The 22,077-nt window shown below is 36.4% G+C and overlaps 1 protein-coding gene across 1 annotated transcript in view; it reads left to right on the top strand.

Annotated features, from left to right (window-relative positions):
* The first annotated feature begins 826 nt into the window (after window positions 1-826).
* Window positions 827-22,077, top strand: part of LOC144446435 (BCL2/adenovirus E1B 19 kDa protein-interacting protein 3-like) — a 104,447-nt gene continuing 83,196 nt past the window's right edge. Inside the window, exon 1 of the mRNA XM_078136197.1 lies at window positions 827-1,024. Within this exon, the coding sequence (XP_077992323.1) occupies window positions 982-1,024 (43 nt within the window). The 5' untranslated portion in view covers window positions 827-981. The remainder of the gene's footprint in view (window positions 1,025-22,077) is intronic.

Genomic DNA, 22,077 nt, shown 5'->3' with positions numbered 1-22,077 from the left:
TATCACAATCCAAAACACAATGACCCCCCCTATCCACAATTTTGAAAACAGCATGACCCCCCCCCCCACTGCCAATTTCAAAAACAGGGTGACCCCCTCCCAATCCACCGGTCCCCCCCAGGCCGACGAAACTGACCGGTCCCTAAGAAAGTAGGCTATTCCGAAAAAAAATGCCTGTTACCATAGTGTTTAGCAAAATTTGTATAATTAGTGATTCCCTGGGGGGGGGGGGGGGCACTAAGTTTAAATCTGGTAATACCTCGGGAATAAAAAACAATTAATTATATATATGCAAATGACTAATTAATGTTCAGTGAATGTTCACCAAAATCTAATTGGTTCTTTCCATTACCATATGGAGGATGTGTAGCAATTTTAATTAGAATTGATGAAACAGTTTTTGAGATATCGTGTTCACAGACACAGACAGACACATACAGACACACACAGACACAGACACAGACACAGACACACACACACACACACAAGCATAACAATTCACATAACAGTCCCTTTCGCGCAGGTAAAAAGTTGACTGACGAACAGAAACCATGTACCAGAGATCAAAGGAAACCTATTTTACATCATGTAAGCTCCGCTCAGTGTCGATGACATGCTCGTACGATCGTGTGGAGCTAATAATAATACAAAAACGTGACAATGAGTCTAGTAGACATAAACGCCACATCTTTGTTTTTCGGCAGATTGCCAGAATCAGAAAATACAGTGACGTCATCAAATTAAATATTAGTCTGATTACGGTCTGCGGTCGACGTACTTTGTTTTGATCATGTACGGGTGAATATCAGGTGATGTTAGGGTTTAGAGATGATTGGTCAGGAACCAAATGAATTATGCAAATATGATGTTAATCAGACTGTGTTGACGTCGCCATTTTCTAAAAGTGCGGAACAAAAACAAAGCTACGTGCATCGCAGAACGTTAGATCATAGAAGAAACAGCTATATTTGAACGAACACAATGGCAAATATACCAGCGACTGAGCACGACGATTCTTTAAATGGTAAGCATTGTCTTTAGGTATAGCGTGGGTAAGTAGCTAGACAGCTCTAGGGGGACGATCGCACACAATGTCGCAGAAGCTCAACAAACGAACGTCGTTCGTCTAGTCACCCCCTCCCCCTCAACGAACGTTACGTTCACAAGTGCGACATCAAACGCTTAACGTTTATTTATGATGTAAACTGTGGAAACTGTAGTGGTCACACCCCTATATGATCGATGTAATATAAGGTCATGATTGTCAACCAGTCACTTGTGAGCTAATATAATTTCTAATCCAGGATGATAATATTCTATTCTAGGATGATCATAATACACCAGATTTAAACTGACCGCAAGGGAATCACTAATTATGCAAATTGGTCATTAAAACTAAAAAACAAAACAAACTATGGTATCAGGCTTTTTTTTTTGGACAAGTGTGCTTTCATAGGTTAAGGTATATACAAAATGATACGGAATTTGAATAGTGCATGATACTGCTTCATTGCTGAATATCATTCGTTATTCAAATTACTCACTAAAGGTAACAGTCTTGTAAGTTGTATCACTATCAACAACATCTTTAGCACAGGTGCGTATTATTATTGAAGATGTACATTTGTATGTTCCATATTATATGAAATTTGAAGCTTGCATTTATAAGATATTGCCTAGTGACATAAAATCATTACTTATGCAAATTTTTCTTTAAAACTAATCTATATCATCAGGGTCTGCCAAGCTTAGGGCGGCCCTTTTTATTTTTCTGTTTCTCATCTCCCGACCAACCCTAATTAGCAGCTCCGACATCAGAAAAAAAAAAGTTTTTTTATTTCCGACCGACCCCTGAGCACAGCAAAATTGTAAGGTTCCTCATCGCGTCTTAGACCAGTTCTGCCGAGGCCGCGATCTTGCGACATTGGCCCCCTAAAATTACAAATGACGCAATAATTTTCCCACCTTGCGTCGCTTTGGCGCATTCATTTTACGGCAGGCATCAAAATTATCTAAGTCCATGGCCGGACCAGGCCAGGCTCTGACGTCAATCCCACAAGAAGTATACTGACTGCGTAAGGGAAAGTTTTGTTGACTACTGTGGCCGATGACGACAAATCGGTCTTCTAATTCAAGTGTCGGTCTTCTAATTCAAGTGTCGGTCTTCTAATTCAAAAATCCGTCTTCTAATTCAAGTGTCTGTCTTCTAATTCAAAAATCTGTCTTCTAGTTCAAGTGTCGGTCTTCTAATTCAAGTGTCAGTCTTCTAATTCAAGTGTCGGTCTTCTAGTTCAAGTGTCGGTCTTCTAATTCAAGTGTTGGTCTTCTAGTTCAAGTGTCGGTCTTCTAACTCAAGTGTCGCGTCCGTCTTCTCATTCAAAAGTTTTCAATACTATACTATACTATACTATACTATACTATACTATACTATATTATACTATACTATAGTATACTAGACTAGACTAGACTAGACTAGACTAGACTAGACCAATGGGATCTCATGTGAGGATGTCCGGCTTTCGAGATATGTCTCACACTTGCACAACATGTATCATCACATCATGGCATCAGAAACTACTGTAGTTCCTGAAAATTTGATACTAGTCACTTTAGACGTGGTATATATGTACACAAATACGTTGCAGTCTGACGCAATGCAGTCAGTTGTCAGTTGACTCGCCAGTTACACAAACAATCACGACTGTAGCATTCCAAAACCACCACCAGTGTATCTCCTAAAACTATTATGTGATTCTCACGAAAAACACATTTAAATTTAATGGAGAATTCTACACACAAACATGTGTATGTAGCATGGGCTCTTGGACATCACCCGAAATAGCCGAAATAGCATTCCATGAACTGGAAAGTTGCATTATTGAAATCTACACGAATAAAATATCGCTCTGGACACGTTTCAGGGATGACGTTTTCATGATATTTTGTGGCACCCAAGTCGAACTAAATAATCTGAGTGAAAAAATAAACCAAATACGTCCAACTTTCAAATTTTCGTTGGAAAGCTCAGATACGGAAGTAACATATCTTTTCAATCCACAAATGTCAACGACACCAATAACACAAAGTATTGGATATCAAAACTCATTCCAATATTTACACAGGCAATCATGCCACCCAGACTCAGTCTCAAAAGGGTCCATTAAGGGTCAAACGATCAGATAGATACGAACATTTAGTAACGAAGAAGAATTTCGAAGAAAGTGAAATTCTTCACCAGGAAACTGGCGAAGAGAGGCTATAATGAAACAGAAATAAATACTAGTAACTTGAGTCCACTATCATAATCCTGGCATCTCTATTTGATGAACAACACAAGTAAATTCTGGGCAAACAAATACGGGAATACTATACTATACTATACTACACTATAGTGTAGTATAGTATATAGTATATATAGTATAGTATAGTGTATAGTATATAGTATAGTATAGTAACCTATATAGTATAGTATAATATAGTATAGTATATAGCATATTATATTATAGCATTACCAATTCCAGTGAATTTTGTGACGTCATCGCTGTACATTATTACTGATAATGTACTCCATTATTGAGCATCGCGGCCCCGGAACGAGCATAACAATACAAGCTTATTTGTTTTGTTTCTTCATACGACTAGGTATTTTTTCGAAATGTATGTTGTTACTTATGATTGTCATTTCCACTGTTTAAAAATACAACGCATTCATGAAACAAGTTTGTCTTCACAGCAGTTCATTGAAGTGTATATGTGTGTGTACGTGTACGTACGTGTGTCGCTATGTTTAGTATTCAGCTTCCGGGCCGAACATGGCAGACGATGTTCAGCGCTGTGTATATTATACGTTGTTTTGCGTTTCTCGGTCTACAAATTCACTGGAATTGGCAAAACTATAAAATAATAACAATAATGTATGCCCTCCCAGTCCATAATGGACTCAAGCAAACGCTGCACTCCATAATGGGCTCGGCTGTCACCTCGCCCATTATGTCGTTCAAAGTTTGCTTTCGTCCATTATGGGCTGGGAGGGCGTACATTATTGTTTAAGTATTGTATATAGTATAGTATATAGTATAGTATAGTATAGTATAGTAAAGTATATAGTATAGTATAGTATAGTATATAGTATAGCATACATGTAGTATATAGTGCATAGTATATATTGTATAATCTAGTATATAGTATATATTATATAGTATTGTATATAGTATATAGTATAGTATAATATAGTATTGTATAGTATAGTATAGTATAGTATATAGTATAATATAGTATATAGTATATAGTATAGTATAGTATAGTATAGTATATAGTATTTATATATAATCCCATGAAATCAATGTTAGTTTTACGTCATAATGCTCCGAGTATGATTCCGCGGACTAATACAAATTCGAGCCGGTAGGCGGGAATTTGTAGTCCGCAGAATCATACGAGGAGCATTATGACGTAAAACTAACATTGATTTCATGGAATTATATATTTATCACATAACTAAGTATTTCCCCGTATTTTTCTAAAATTTTAAATCGTATTTTACGAATACTGCATCATTTCATCGCAATATATTCTTCATCGCGTATTAAAAAATTGCGCCCGATGGCTATGCAAATTACATAATCGCGTGACCTGTCGCGAGGTCAAGCTTACCATGTATGGTATCGGTCATACTGTTGTGTGGTTTCTCAACCAAAATTATCGGTTATAACCTTGCGATGTACATGTAATATCGAATTTAGTTTAAAACGTAAGTAGAATTGTCTGAATACGACTTTTGTGCCGTCATTTTAATAATATTTTCTCAAGTTGTGTAAGTTCGGAGATCTGAGCTCGACGGAAAATCGGAAGTAAGCTTGCCGACTGCTACATCGATAATCTACGTGATTTTTAAATAGAATAAAATGTATCAAATAAAAATAAAAGGACCTCTACGTATGAAACTCATGCCATCCAAGGATATATGTAACATTACTAACGTAATGTATGCATTTACGTTTTGAAAGCACATAATTATTACGATAGGATTGACACGAACACTCAAACAACGGTATGGAGAAAAAATAGTTCGGTAGAACAGGGGTGATATGCTCTGAAATCACCCCTGTTTGACGTCACACAGTAGAAGATATGCACGTATTTATGTGATAAAGTATAGTATATTATGGTATATAGTATATAGTATAGTATAGTATAGTATAGTATATTATAGTACAGTACAGTACAGTACAGTACAGTATAGTATAGTATAGTACAGTATAGTACAGTATAGTATAGTATAGTATAGTATAGTATAGTATAGTACACTTGAACTAGAAGACCGACACTTGAATTAGAAGACCGACACTTGAACTAGAAGACCGACACTTGAATTAGAAGACCGACACTTGAACTAGAAGACCGACACTTGAACTAGAAGACCGACACATGAATTAGAACACCGACACTTGAACTAGAAGACCGACACTTGAATTAGAAGACCGATTTTTGAATTAGAAGACCGACACTTGAACTAGAAGACCGACACTTGAATTAGAAGACCGCTTTTTTGAACTAGAAGACCGACACTTGAATTAGAAGACCGATTTGTCGTCATCGGCTACGGTAGTTGACATCATATAAGATACAGTGACAACGCGCAGTTCTATTGTTAACAAAAAATGCCACAAAAAGATCAACTTTGATTGAAACATTAGAGGGAGTAGATGAGACATCGAAATGGACGTCTCTCGTCACATGTTTTGTCTACCGTCACTGTCGTGACCTCTGACCTACTCACTGATGTGTGCGAAACACTGAACTTGCTACCGGAACATCTATCTGCCACAGCTCAGAAGCCTTAGTAAACCAAATTTATGGGACAGGTTGTGATTTTCATTTGTTGATGGGTTAGATTAAATGAGTACATGTGTATTTTGATTCCGAAAAAGCTGTGTTTGGAGACCGTGTTGCATGATGTTTACAGTGGCACATGTGAATGTTGGGCACTGAATCAATGCGTAATCACTGGCATGGCCACTATAGACGGCCGATGCATGTGCACCCGGTCAGACATGAAGAACGAACTTGTTGTGCAAATCAGAAAAAAATTAATGTGGTATTTACAAAGCATCCCAACTTTGACGTTGTTGATAGTTTTAGTTAAAGATTCAAGTTCTGAGTTTCAAGGACACCTAATCAGCTTTCCGTATACGGTATGTAACTATGCTGTCATTTGATATAGCAGGACCAAATCATGATACACAGCCAGTAACAGATAATTAATAAAAAATAAATTATTTTAAAGTTTGTTTGACTGTATTATTTGTAAGTTTTTCGTTCACATTTGGTACTTTTTAAAGTCAGGGATTTTTTTTCTTCAAAATGTCATGAATTTGAAGAGGGAATGATAAACACAGCAGTGTACTAACAATTTTAAAAATGAAACAAGTGGTTACAAGTTTAGGATTTCTCAAAGTTTTTATTCAATCATATGTTCATTGTGACTTATTTTAAAGTTGTTCTTTGTCCTTGTCTCAAAAAAGGGAATTATAAATTTGAGCACTGCTATTCATTGATATTCAGATTAAAAATTGTGACTACCTGGCTGTCCAATCTTTCTAAACAATATATAATATACTCTGTAGAAATGACTTAAAATTATATAATCTTAATTGCCTTCTTTTTCTAAGGTGTAATGTGTAGTACACAATTTTCAAAAAATAGGTTACTGGGAACTGTTATTATGAATGGAATTTTTTTATGTAGTTAAATAATGGTCTACACGTAATGGAATATCTCAGACCACAGTATCTCTATAGTGGTCTGAGATAATCTATGTGAATATTTCATAGACAATAATAATTGACCCCACTCCCTGTCAAATGACACCACTTTTTGCAACCAAGGGGCCTTTGTCCCCACTTGTTGGAAACCTTGGCAGAACACTACCATCTACTCCCCCCCCCCCACACACCCACCCACCCACCCCCTTTGTTATGTCAGAGCAGCATGTGTCTTTCATCATGGCTGAAGTCGTTGAGGTTTGATGAGGGACAGGGCTCGAAATTAATACCGTCGCGCGGTACATTTTGCTGCAATGTAATAATAGCTCAGAATATTTCCATCATTTTCAAAATTATGCTTAAAATTGGTAAAAGTCATACTGCATTCCGAACAGTTTTTAGCTTTAAATAAGTTTTATCATGGGGAAATGACCGACTCCATAGCGTGACACATGACATGCATGACCTTGGAAGACGTTCCGATGTTTACATTATTACTTTTAATTACTTTTAAACAGTAAATCCCAAAGGAGTTCTGATTTCTAGAAATGTTTACATGTTATCTGGTGGGTTATTTTGACAAGTTCACACTGAAGAAAAATGTTTCTTAGAAGTAATGATTTATATAAATGAAAATTCATCTAGCACACTGATGACAATCACATAAGTGTTTCAAAAAGTTACATACTAAAGTTCAAATTGGATAACTTGAAAAAATTGTTAGCGATGGCAATGCCACTTTGATTAATAGGACGAATGTATTAGTACTCCTGATAAAATCACACAATAGTTCATGGCTACAGATATACATCCATCAGGATGATAAGTATTCAATCACCTTCTTACAAAGTTTTTCTACGGACTTGTCAACCTTGCTAAAATGAAGGAAAGAGACTTGTAACAAGGATTCAATAAAGAGAAGAGAAAAGAAGTTGTATAGAGACTAACAGGACAGAAAGGACAGAGAATAGAACTGAAAAAATACAGATTTTTTTTTCTTGCCCCTTTTTTTAGCTCCGCTGTCAGCGAAAGCTGAAAGCGTAGCTTTAGGTATAGGTGGGTATTGAGGTATAGAGAGTAGAGTGAATCATAGATGTCCGTCAAACTTTTATATTTTCACTATCTACTCCGAAAGTGACAGTCAGAATTCTTCGATATTTGGTGTGCATGTTCCCTGGGGGGAGGCTATTCAGATTTGTTCATGCCAAGTTGATCTGTGCCATTTTCAATTTTTTATGATTTTTTTCCAAAAATGACATTTTCATCAACTCCTCATAAACTTCAAGTCAGATTGCTTTGATATGTGGTGTGTTGATGCACAGAGGGTAGCTTACTTAGATTTGTTAATTTCAAGTCAGCACGTCTTCTCTTCTATTTTTTATGATTTTTTTTTTGAAATTTGAAAAAAAAATGAATATGTTAATGAGTATTATGACCGACGCCATATTGGAAATCAGTCCGCGAGACTTTAGGTAAAGTGCAACTTTTCAAAAGACACTATTGACGTCAAACAAGCAATGTAATATGTGCTATAGTCTTAATTCTATGCATTGTGCGCCCAAATGACAAATATTTGTTCGAAAAAGGGTTGTAAACTTCAAATCCAATTCTCCATCCACCCCTCCTACAGAATGGTTCATTCCAGTATATGCACCTCATCATGATCAAGTTTGAATGCCTGAACTGAAGTGTATGGGACGATTTTTGACAGAGTCAGTCGTCAATAAAAACGATAATACTCTTTCTAAAATTACCACATTTTGAAAGGGAAAGTACTTTGTGGTTCATTTATGGAGTTTTGTTTTTGTACGATCAATATTGGTGGCAAAATTACAGCGTCAAAATTGCTGATGTGGTAGTTCCGTACGGCGACAATCTCAAGTACCCGGATGCACGAGGGACTAACCCGGAAGCAAGTCGTTGCCAGCCATACGTTACAGTGTTAACATCGTCCGAGAAATCGCTGCGTTCAGAATGTCATTATTCACAGAATTGTTTTTTTCGAGTGAAAACCCGTCTTGAATTGTATAACTCTAACAAATGAAGACATGTCAAGTTATATTTTGAAAGTTGTATCGCTAGTTTGAGACGATTTGCTCACGTACTATCGAGGCTTGGACCTTACTCCAGTTCAGCGGGAAGTTTAGCCAGTCCGATAATTCTTTCTGGTTTAGTTTACAACACTTTTGATCACACAGATTTTGTTTTTGTGATGAAAAGAAATTTAAAAAAAAGATCACTTCAACCATTTCGTTGTGTTTTCTTTATGAAAGGTAATCGAACATGAAAGAGTGTTACCACTGTCACGTATGACTTAGTCCTGCTTGCATGCGGAGTAATCCGGGACTCGATTCTGACAATTGTCCCTCCTCCCTCCGTGTTTAGAGTCAAGTCAGTAATACAGACTCGTGCACCGTCATGTAAGCAGGACTACGTATGGCTAAGAATGACTCTCTTCCGGGTACTTGGGATTGTCGCCGTACGGAAACTAAGATGGCGATTAATACATTTCTTCCCTATATATATCTACTACAACTAGTACAAGTTGAATGTTGTTGACTTGGTAAATTTGTTAGAAAATTGAAATTCGAATTGCCTCAAAATTATTTTAGATCCCTAGTTTATTTCATTCATCATTAAAATTTTCCAGGGTTAAAGCTGTAAGACACTGGAATTATTTATAGCCAACCTCAAAATCTTCTTTTTTTTTCTTTTTCTTGTGTGCATTTCCCAGTCATTTTTTTCAGAGATTTTGTGCAATTTTTCATAACAGTAGATTTTTGTTATAAAATGGTGACTATGGTATAAAAGTACAATACATTACCAACTTCTGTGTAAAATGTGTTTTATAGTGAGACATCATATGAAACCAGTAACCACTTTATTACATCGCTAAAACAAAACTGCATAGTGAAGAACTGAACCACTTCTACGTGTCACCAAAGTAAAAAAAATTTTTAAAAAAACAAACAGCAGAGCTATTCTGACCGATAGGTCGCTTGTTTTATTTCGCCCGCCCGCCCGCCCCACCTGACTATTCCACTGGAGATGTGAAACAAAAAAAAAAGGTCACCCTTAGAGAGTAGTCCTGCTCGCTAATTAATATTCATGCTAATTTGCATATTTAATATTCATGAATAAATTAATGGTACACTCAAAGTACATGGTGTATGATCAAAGTTGCCAATGAAAAAGTTAAAACCAAGTTTTCTTTCTCTACAGATTTATAACTCTAATCTCAATCTTTGCACATCGATTTTGTTCAATCACAGTTTTTTTATTAGTTTTCTCAGAAAAGCTAAAATTATTTCAAACTAAATAAACTCTAAAAAGTTGCATATACCCACACATACGCATTGCGTGTAGATGAAATCTTGTGATACGTGAGACCTTGTGGTAGTTTTGTGACGTCACCACCCACCATTTTGGGAATTACATGTTTTCATCGTCGTGCTATGTACGATGTTAAACTACTAACTAAAAGTGTTTTCAGAGTAAAATTGAACAGAAAACTAATGATCGGACACAATGTCAACACTTTATAAAAAGGTATATGAGGCTGTTATACTTTTTGGACAATGTTGAAGAATGCTAGTCAAAAGTCTGCAGCATCTTTTTGTTTAACCTGTAATTCACAATACTGTACATGCAGATATCAATGTGTATAGTGTCAGCTCAATCTGATTAAAATCCGATGTAGATGTCGGCTAATCGTGCATTGCTATCTTACCATCGTTATTTAGCTTGAATTGACCTTCGTAGTACATGTTTACATTTTTTAGCCTGATCGCCTCCTCTACATCTGAGATGGCGCCCATTCAAACGAATTACTGCTCACAGAGCCTCACAACCAATCAGGCTGCGTCTTACTTGTCAGGGGCATACACGATAAATGTACGCATCGAATATCAACAAACATCAACAAACATTGAATATCAACAGGAAGTCCAGTAATTGACCGCGTAGGCGTTCCCTGTAGTAGGCTTCTCCTCGAACGTAATCAGGTTGCGTCTGACTGAATACAGTTTGTAGTGTACGCAACACCATGCAATGCACAGGGTTCATACACTTAAAAGTATAATTTTGAATGACATCTAATTGTCTGATGTGGACGAGAAGAAATTAACAAAGGTTCCCACATGTCACAAAACATTTAAAAGACAGGCGACACTAATCAAGACGTTTTAAAACCACGTTTGCACGCTAAGATTAAACGGAGAAACCTCTGTCCTATCCCCGTAGTACTAGTAGTTGTCGTTTCGTCAAGCTGGTGCATTGATCTTGTAAGATTTGAGTCACAGCATTCGTATAGTCTAATTCAGACATATCCAGAAAAAAAATTAAAAACTAAACTGTGTCCTCATTATTGTATGTTTTGATGTAGCTAAATTTAAAGGTCACCAACAACTTTTTTTTTCTTAAAAAACGTCATTTACGTAACGCAATTTCGCGTAATGAATAATTGATTACGTTCAGCCCTTGCGTCTTGATGTTTATATACGGCCACATGTTGAAGAACATCGTGATTTCTCAACTCAACTTGACCATTTAGGAATGTTACTGTACTGACAAACATAAAAAAGGGTAGTTTATTCCCATTTATCGACGACATGAAAGTCAAAACCGCACTTCCACAACCCGGAAATTGAACTGCACTTCCCAAGGCCCTAGTATTGCCATGCGTGAGCTTGTAGTATGTCAACTTGTGCGCCAAACTTGTAACAATTTCTAGTCGTGGTTGGTGATACTTGATACTCACTACAATGTTCAGATGTTACGATTACCTTACTAACAGACCTACTGTTACCCCCGGGACTTTTACAATATTATGTCGCTGAAATGACGACTGGACTCGGAGTAGCAATATAGCCAAGATCGAAACAAACATTGCGGCGCCCATTCAACTAGCTATGCATAGATATGGTCTGTGGGCAAAGTTTCTTGTGGAACGATCGGTTGACTGTCTGGGTTTAATCAGCATGATTCACCGTGGTGGCGAAAGACTTTGAAAATATTTCGCCATTTCACATTTACGAGACTCAGTGTATAAATCATAGAATGGGTGGCTCAAGCACAGACATGTCGTTCGTCAATATTAATCGATCACGATCATTTTCCAGGGTAGGGAGCATTTTTCCAGGGTTTTCCAGAGAGGGTTGAAATTCCAGGGTTTTCCAGGACCGTTCGAACCCTGAATGCAATGCAAAGCGACCGAAATTTTCACGATAAGGACTTTTTTTTAGAAATTGTATCTTAAATTTTCTCTTTTCTGGATTCATATAGCACAACTGTGCACTATGGCAAATATTGCTATGAATCATACAATACTTCAAGCCTACTACAGAAAACGCGTAGGCGTTCACTGAGATAAACATTGACACTGGGGGGGGGGGGGAGGGGGGAACGCATTCCAATGTAGCTAACATGTACATAAGACGAAATGCATAGAGGTACATCTAAACAAGAATTCTTTAATTACCGTAAATATATAGCAATGCAATCACATTTGAAATACTTCGTACGTTGCGTGTGTGCACAAATAACGCCATGTAGTAATAGTCATGATGGGTGAATGGTTGGCGTGACTGGCTTGGAATCTACAGGTTGCAGGTTCGAGCCCTGTCGCTGCCTGCTGTTTGTTTCTGAGTGGCTAAAGTCCTTGGGCAAGATTTGAACCACGACTGTGCTTCAGTCAACCCAGCTGTATAATTGGGGACCTGGTAGGATGTAGGTTGCAATGTGAAGGCTTTAATCCTATGCGCTGAAATGGCTGCAATGGATTGTATGCTCCCCAGGGAGTTGAGGAAGACTAAAGGGCCGTTGTGCCGTTCTGATCTGAGCCAGGGGTAATAATTGTAAAGCGCTTTGAGCACGGTGTGGGAAAGCGCTATATAAGAAACCAACATTATTATTATTATTAATAGTAAAGGTAGGTCCACGTCCACTGTGAGCCGTTGTACTTCGGCTCTGGAAGTTCAATTACTGGACTTCCTGTTGATATTCAATGTTTGTTGATGTTTGATGCGTCGTGTATGCCCCTGACAAGTAAGACGCAACCTGATTGGTCGCCTGTGTCTTAGTGAGCAGAAATTCGTTTGCATGGTGGCGTGTTCAGATGTAGAGGAGGCGATCGGGCTAAAAAATGTAAACATGTACTACGAAGGTCAATTCAAGCTAAATAACGATGGTAAGATAGCAATGCACGATTAGCCGACATCTACATCGGATTTTAATCAGATTGAGTGTCAGCTGTGGTCAGTTCACACTTCGTCTTTATAGTCCAGTATTAGTCATTATTGTAATTAATGGTCTACATTGTTCTTTTCTCAAAGACATTTTTATACTTCATTGTATTTTAAATCAATACTCACGTGTGGGCAGAAAACTTTGGTGACAATGATGGATCAACACAAGGTGAGAGAGAAAAATGCATTTCAAGTACAGTAAAACGTTGATTATCCGAACGCTTACGGGGACATGCATTTAGTTCGGATATGCGGTCAGTTCGGATATACTGGTTCACACAGGACATCGTTTTCTTTATCTTCAGTTTCACAATCGAGTGAGGATTCCTTCGTAGACATCGCAGATTTATAGGTAACCCGAAGCTGAAAAAGTTTTACACCTTCGAAAATCTTTTCGATCATTTCACTTCTGACCGACAATCATTTTTTCGGTATCACAGTCAATGGTCAAAATAGCAATGCTGCAACTACGGTTGCGTTACATCTCATGCCGACAAGTTGTTTGAAAGTCGCCACTATAGTCTGAGTGTGACATGCTGTTCTCACCATTTCACAATCATTTCAAATCTTTTATGAATCATACAAAAGACAAAAGACAACGGGGCGGTCAATAGGAGAACAACTTTATTGAGATGTTATTGAAAGTGTGATCGTTTCAACACACTCGATGTAGTCGTCTTTTGTTTTACCGTACATCATTAACATCACGTCATTCAAGTGGTGGACAGTGATTGTTTACAAACAATACACACTGTAGCTCCAAGACAAACCGCGCTCATAGACAAACCGCGCTCATTCACATGTCGATCGTCATTAATCAAACGTCACATTTTTACCGAAACATTACTTTGACATCAGAACAATAAATTTTTTCGGGGGACACGTAGTCAGTTCAGATGACCGATCAATTCGGATATTCGACGTTCGGATAATCGACGTTTTACTGTAGTTATATACGGTCGACAACCTCTGAGTCAAGGTTGGCAATTGTGAGTGGCGGTTGGGCCTGACTGCTGTGAGCCGGACCCTTCTCATCAAAGTTTTTAGCACATATGCACTCTGTTATGTTTAACATATGTACTAAATTGTATTGAAATTGAAGTATGCAGTCTTAAGATATAGCCTAATTACCAAAATCATTAATTATGCAAATTATTCTTTGACACTGTAAGGTACATCAACAAACTTTATAGGACATATTCAATTTCTTATGATTGATTTGTGTACTGAATTGTATTGAAATTGAAGTATGCACAGTGTTCTCCACGAGGGGTTTTTGAGGGGCACACCACCCCTCTGTTTTCATGGACTGCCCCTCTGTTTACAGGACCGCCTCTTTGTTTGCACAACATCACCCCTTTGTTTTGGCGTGAATGCCTTCAAGAGATTCTATTCAATGTCGTTAATGAAGGAAGTGAACAGCAACACTGCGTCTATCATCATTTATGAACTTATTTATTGCATTGATTATAACAATGGTAGCCAAAACAAAAACAGTAAATGTAGTACCGTCGCAAAGTAGAAGACAGTACGTTGGTACATTGTAGTTTCTATGGCCGGGTATATCAAGACGGTATTTTCCAAGCCTTTCCGTATACGTAATACAGTATGGCGATGTACGATTTCATGGCAATTTTTGCATTGTATCGATAAATACGAACAAAAACCTAAAAATTATACATGTTCTTTAGAAATAACTACTCTGGTATGGTTCCATGGTAAAATGAATGTCCTAAATGATCACGTTTGGATGTGAATCGCAATCGTAGTACCACGATGTGGCAGCCATGTTTGTGACTGTACATTTGCACTGAACGTATTCGGTTATTCTTAGCCCAAATTCGTCACATTAAAAATGTACATATTTCCAGCAAATTTTGATGAAGAATCATTTTCCATTCTTGAAAATTAAAAAGGTATCAAATTTTAGAGAAATAAAGGGGAAAGGGAAATAAAGGGAAATGTGACATGCACATTTACATGGTGAAACCAACAACTCAAAACTACAAATGTAAGTGATAGCTAGCCTAGAGGTGCAAATATGTACATCAACAATGCCATGTGTTGTCACTTCTGTGTGTAAAACATGCTTGCCAACATTACTGTATTATCGTCTGTGTAACATCCTTCCTGAAATTTTTACATTGTGAATTATGTTAAAGGTTTGGAAATTGGTGATCTCAACACATTTTAGTGATTTTAGTTTGCTGAATGAAAAAATAGGAGTTTTTGATTTTGGAAACTTTTTTCACTTCCTAATATTATGATCTGGAAATATGCTAATGATATGCAAATAAATATGCAAATTATGGTGCCCCTTTATTTTTCAAAATTGTGGAGAACCCTGATGCAAATTATTCATTAACACTGTAAGGTACATCAACAAATTTTATAGGACATATGCAATTTGTTATGTTAACATATCTACTGAAGTATATTGAAATTGAAGATAACCTAATTACTGAAAATAATGAATTATACAAATTATCCATTAACACACACACACACACACACACACAGACATCCCCCTTTTAATACCTCCCGTATCCATATGGGAGGTAAAAGTGAGGTATCTTTACAGGAGGCAAAAATAATAAGTTTTATTGGGTATTCAACTATCTTTTTAATTCTGAAATCAGCAAATATTAACCAAAACATAACCACCCATGGCACTCTTTAGAAAACACTTGACCCTATCTGACAGCTCATCTGCAAAAAACATTGATCCACCAGATTTAAACTGAATGCCTTCCGTAAGGGTAATATTGAGCTTTTTGTTCCTACACATAATAATTGCTGGAATACAACAATCTTTGTTATAGTAGGCTATGATATACCCTTGAATTGGCAAAAAGATGTGCCAAACTATAGAAATCTGGAAGTACAATGTACTTTGTGATATCAATCTATGTATGTACATGTAGTGGAACAAATGTAATGGCTTTTGAAATCAAATTTTTCAAATTTACAGGGGTACACATACATCCAACATGCATACAGTCATACGTACATTTACCATGCATACAGAACAAATGTATGAATTGCTTATTGGTATCATTTGAACATAATTAATTTTAGCTCTATATCTGTGATTTTTGAAGTCCTCGGGAAAGTTAGTTGTCGAAAAAGTTATTCAATATCTGCTACCTATTCTCAATACAGGAAAGCTTGACTCGACTTTGAACACTCTGACTTTCGCAATCCCGTACATACATGTACCTGGGATATGTACACTCGTTTCCACGGCAAATAATAAATTAAATTAAACCGTCATAACATCACTAGTATGCACCAGAAAGTTTACATACTTCATGGTAATCATGATACCGCTCTATACTTTGATTCCCGTTTACGACAATATACCCTTTATGTAACACTCGGTTCAAGAATTTTGTGATGCACGCCCCAATGAGGTGAATTTCCATGGCTCTCAAGTTTGTTTGGTTTCTCAAAATATAAAATTCAGATCTGGACAGAAACTTATCGATATTCTCAAAATATAAAATTCAGATCTGGACAGAAACTTATCGATATTCTCAAAATATAAAATTCAGATCTGGACAGAAACGTATCAATATATATTTCGATATACGTATCTCTCAATACAACCCGAATACTTTGAACGGTCTAGAATAAAGCCAATCAATGTTGGAAAATTGGGGAACCACTTAGTACACTGTCCAACATTGCACCACAGTAACAACATTTACTTTTCTCATTTGCATTTTGTGATATGTTATTTTTTACAATTAAATGCATGCGTTCTGGCAGCAAACTCGCCCTTAATATCGAAAGATTTATATTAAAACAAAGAGAGAAATTCTTTAAAACATGTTAAAGGCCCCCCTCCCCCGTATAAATGGAAAAGGTCATTGTGGTCATTTTGCCAAACAATAGGGAAGTGGTAACACATGAGGGGAACATCGGATATGGGAATTTGCTATTTAAGTATCTCTGTGCTTAATTTTTCAAAACATTATTTAACTATGGAACGAGAAAAACTAGTTCCAAGTGCAAGGTTACTTTCAAGGAGTGAATTTTTTGAGTCAAGGGACGTTATCAGCTGTTACAACTTTTATAATCGTATTACAGTTGACATTGCAAACAGATTTAGAGATTGTCAACAACCCGACTTTTGATGAACTTGGGTTATCCGTAGTTTGGTTTTACCGAGGCGTTTCCGACATTACCTAGGGAAACTCCTGCTAAATTGCAGTTTTGCGTGATAATTATGGGTTGGATAGGCAACTGGATAGTCATTCAGCAAATGAACACCTATAAAGTGTTCATAAGCATTTTTTTAAAAAAATATACAGTTCTGCTACAATGCCATTGGCGCTATTTTTAGCACAACTGAACTGGTTCAGTAGTGCTATAGGCATCGGTCGGCGTGTGTGTGTGTGTGTGTGTATGACTTAAAGTAAAAAAACGCCAGACCGATTAGCTTGATATTTGGTGGGGATATTACTTAAAGTGAAAATGATTGCCTCAGAAATGTGAATTTTTCAAATGAAAATGATCACATCAGAAATGTGCATTTTACATTTCAAAATGTGATTTGTTGTATTACAAAATGCTTTGACATCAGCCTGGAAATGAAAGATTCTTGTTAGTCCCCGCCAGACGAAGACCGAGACAGGGACTTATGGATTGGGTTCCATCTGTCCGTCCGTCCGTCCAGAACCATTTCTTGGAGATGCCTGGACTGATTTTTTTCAAACTTGCATACAATGACATACATATGCATGTCAATTTGTTTCATGATACAATCCAATATGGCTGCCTAGCAGCCATTTTGTTTGCAAATTTTCCTTGTCAAAAGCCATAACTCAGACATGCTTGAACAGAGCTCATTCGAAGTTGGTATTAGGACAGTATTCTATGACATACATAAGTATTTTCATTGTTGTCGTGATGCGATCCAATATGGCAGCCTAGCAGTCATTTTGTTTGTGAATTTTCCATGTCCAAAGCCATAACTCAGACATGCTTGAACAGATCTCATTCAAAGTTGGTATTAGGACAGTGTTCTATGACATACATGTGCATATCCCAGGGCATGTCTTTTGAAAATGGCAGGAGAGCTAAAAATCACTCTCCTGAAACCATCCAGGCGAGTGGTAGGTGAGTAATTTAATACCTCTCCTGAAAATAGTCAGGCGAGTGAAGAAAAAAAATTTCATTTTCATTTCTATTTGTATTTTCAAATGGCCAGTTGGCACCGAATAAATAAAAAAAAAAAAATTTAAAAATGTATGCAAAAATATATTTATAAGTAACAGTTCGTTTGGTTATTTGTACAACAATTATTATTGCAACAATTTTGTTAAGTCTGTGCACATCAAAATCTTGAAAAAATATTAAGTTTTTTGTTGTGACTACAAGTAGTACAATAGAAAAATATGTTTTTAATTTCAAATTCTAACTGGTCTTGTTTTCTTAGAATGTTTTTATAAAAACATCCTACCTGAATATCTCCTCCGGAACAATTTATAGTAGCTACAAAGTACATGTTTTTGAGGGCAGTGAAGAAACCACCACTTCTATTTTGCTTAAAATGCAGCTAATTCAAACTTGAGATTGTTAGTCCCCGCCGGACGAAGTCCGGAACGGGGACTTATGGATTGGGTTCCGTCTGTCCGTCCGTCCGTCCAGAGCCGTTTCTTGGAGATGCCTGGACCGATTTTTTTCAAACTTGATACAGGGGCAACATACAATGTCATACATATGCACGTTAATTTGTTTCATCATACAATCCAATATGGCCGCCTAGCAGCCATTTTGTTTGCAAATTTTCCCTGTCTAAAGTCATAACTCAGATATGCTTGAACAGATCTCATTCAAAGTTGGCATTAGGACAGTGTTCTGTGACATACATGTGCATATCCATTTTCATTGTGATACGATCCAATATGGCTGCCTGGCAGCCATTTTGTTTGCTAATTTTCCATGTCCAAAGCCATAACTCAGATATACTTGAACAGATCTCATTCAAAGTTGGTATTAGCACAGTGTTCTATGACATACATGTGCATATCCATTTTCGTCGTGATATGATCCAATATGGCTGCCTGCAGCCATTTTGTTTGTGAATTTTCCATGTCCAAAGCCATAACTCAGACATCCTTGAACAGATCTCATTCAAAGTTGGTATTAGGACAGTGTTCTATGACATACATGTGCATATCCATTTGTTGTCATGATACGATCCAATATGGCCACCTGGCAGCCATTTTGTTTGTGAATTTTCCATGTCCAAAGCCATAACTCAGACATGCTTGAACAAATCTCATTCAAAGTTGGTATTAGGACAGTGTTCTATGACATACATGTGCATATCCATTTTTGTCCTGATACTATCCCCCATACCCGACCCATCCTTTATTGTTGTAGGCATGTTCCATGTCCAACAAGCAGACACAACATATCTAAGTCTGTTTGATTTAGGTTCACAAGTGTTGTTGCATGATCAGAGTAGTGATAATTCCTTAAAACCCAATCATAGGGAGGCCCATGGCTAGTGTGAAACAAAAGACAAAATACCATATTTGAGTTGACCTAATCAAAATATATTGAAGGTTACTGACATGGTCCCTTCATTTTTGCAATGATTGTACTACATACAAACAACAGCAAAAATTTCAAAGCTCTCACACATTGATAAATGATTGAAACACTGATCTGAAAAAGAAGATTTGCGCAATTTCTGCAAAAATCTGAAATGTGCAGAACATGACAAGTTGTCAATTTTAGGGTCAAATATTAATTTAAAAAATGACCCCAAGCAATTATTTTCATGATAAAATGACAGACAATAACACTGGGAGAGAGCAAAATTAAAATATTACCACTCAAATGGTTTCAAAGTAAAATGTATTATTACCAAAAAGTGGATTTTATAAAATTAATCAAAAATGACCCCAGCCATAAGCATTAAAGGGTCTAAAATATCAGTTACTTTATTTTTCAGATAAAATTAATGAAATTTTCCAATATACTATACCATGGTACAAAATGATGATTAAAAGTGAAGAAATTGATTTTTTTTCTTCAAAATATGCAAATTTCATGCAAATTATCTTATTGGTTGAAAAAACGAAATTGGAATTTCAAGAGGGCCACAGGTGGAAAATTCATGAAGATTTGTACACATTTGTATTATTAGTGAAAATATAATTAAAATGTTGTGTTCTGATGTTAGTTGTGTCACTTAAATATTTGAAAAAAGTATTAAAAATAACAGCCCTAAATCATACTTTTTTGTTGTGATGAACCTCTTGCCGGGTCAAAGGTCACGCAGGCTTTAACATAGGTTTTGCCTCCATTGCTGTCAAATTGATACTTACATCATCATCAAAGTTGTCATTAAGTTGAAGTTATCACAGATGTTTTCCTTCCCTGTACTATTTACTGGTGTTTATTGCATATTTCACACATGTAGACCTTATAAAGTTCTTATTAGTATATTCTGAGAGTATTAACCACTCGGGCCACTGAACCAAACTCAGAGAACTATCTACATGTTACCGACAAATAAGCTTTGAGAGGGGGAGGGTTTCTGACAAGGGCTGATTATCATCATCATCATCATCATCATCAGGAAAATCATCATATGTTTTATGCCTACAAGTACTAAGTTTTGAAAGAGGTAAGTTATCCAGTGACTCATCATCTGTATCACATGACTTTGGCTTTCGCAATGTTTTATGCCTACAAGTACTAAGTTTTGAAAGAGGTAAGTTATTTAGTGACTCATCATCATATGACTTTGGCTTTCGCAATGCAAGAAGTGGTAAGTTGTCATCTTCATCAGAAGAAGAACTTGATATGTCATTTACAACTACAACAGATGAGAAGGAGCCTGGAAGGACTGCAACCAAACGACGACCCAAACTTATGACTTGTGAAGTGTAGTTCAAGGAATTCCTTGTTGGTCAATGCCTTGTGTGACCCATTGGTACACTGTTCCACTAAACAAGATCTACAATGGCAAAAAACAAAAGAAAAACAAAACAATTAGAATAACTTTCTGTTGATATGTTTGAATTTAAAATCACAATTTCTTAAAAACAATTAACGTCTAATCTAAGCAGTTGCAATGTGAAATACGACTCATATTTTCCACTTTCTATTATTATTATTTGACTTTATTTAAACTCGATAAATTGTTGAGCCAAAGGCTCTTCTCACACAATGCCGAGCATCTTTAAAATATTTACAATATATACATTAAAATATTACATTAAAATATCACAGGAAAACGCCAGAACATATGAAAAATACAATTAAACATGACATACAAGACAAATAAAAACATGGACAAAAGCAGCTGACACAAATTGACAATTGGGAATTATTTATACATTATGTAAAAAGTGAAATTTGCATTTACGTTTAAAAGAGCTCAGACTACAAGATGTTCTAAGGTCATTTGGAAGACTATTCCAGATTTTGGTTCCATTAAAAACAAAACTTCTCTTAAAAATTTGTGTGGTGTGTTTAGGTATGTACAAATCATTCCTGGAAGATGATCTTGTGTGGTAACTATGTACATTCTCAACATATCTGAAAATATTGAGATATTCCGGAGCTAGATTATTTAAAACTTTGTGCATTAAAATTGACTGATTATAGGCAACCCTCTGTCTAAAAGTAAGCCACTTAAGACGATTATATAAGGGTGCACTAGGTGCATTATATTCAGAATCCGTGAGTGTTCTTGCAACATGTTTTTGTAGTCTTTCCATTCGATTTAAAAGAGCACTGGAGCAGTTTCCCCACACCGTTGAAAATTAATTAAAATGTGGCAAGATAAAACAGTTAAAAAATGTCAGCCTGTTGTTCAAAGTTAGAAATTGTTTTATCCGTTTAAAATGCAAAAGTATAAAAGCCACCCTTCTAGTCACTGTACTGATCTGTTTTTCCCAGCTGAGTTGGTCATCAATGGTTATGCCCAGTAATTTATCATATGGTACACATTGGAGTTTGTCATTGCCACACATTATTGTAATATTTCTGTTTTGTTTAGACTTTCTTTGTGAGGTTCCAATGAGCATAACTTTAGTTTT

Source organism: Glandiceps talaboti, chromosome 15, assembly GCF_964340395.1.
Source record: "Glandiceps talaboti chromosome 15, keGlaTala1.1, whole genome shotgun sequence".
Lineage (NCBI taxonomy): Eukaryota > Metazoa > Hemichordata > Enteropneusta > Spengelidae > Glandiceps > Glandiceps talaboti.
The sequence above is the reverse complement of the archived record's forward strand: the minus strand, read 5'-3'. Positions and strand labels throughout refer to the sequence as shown.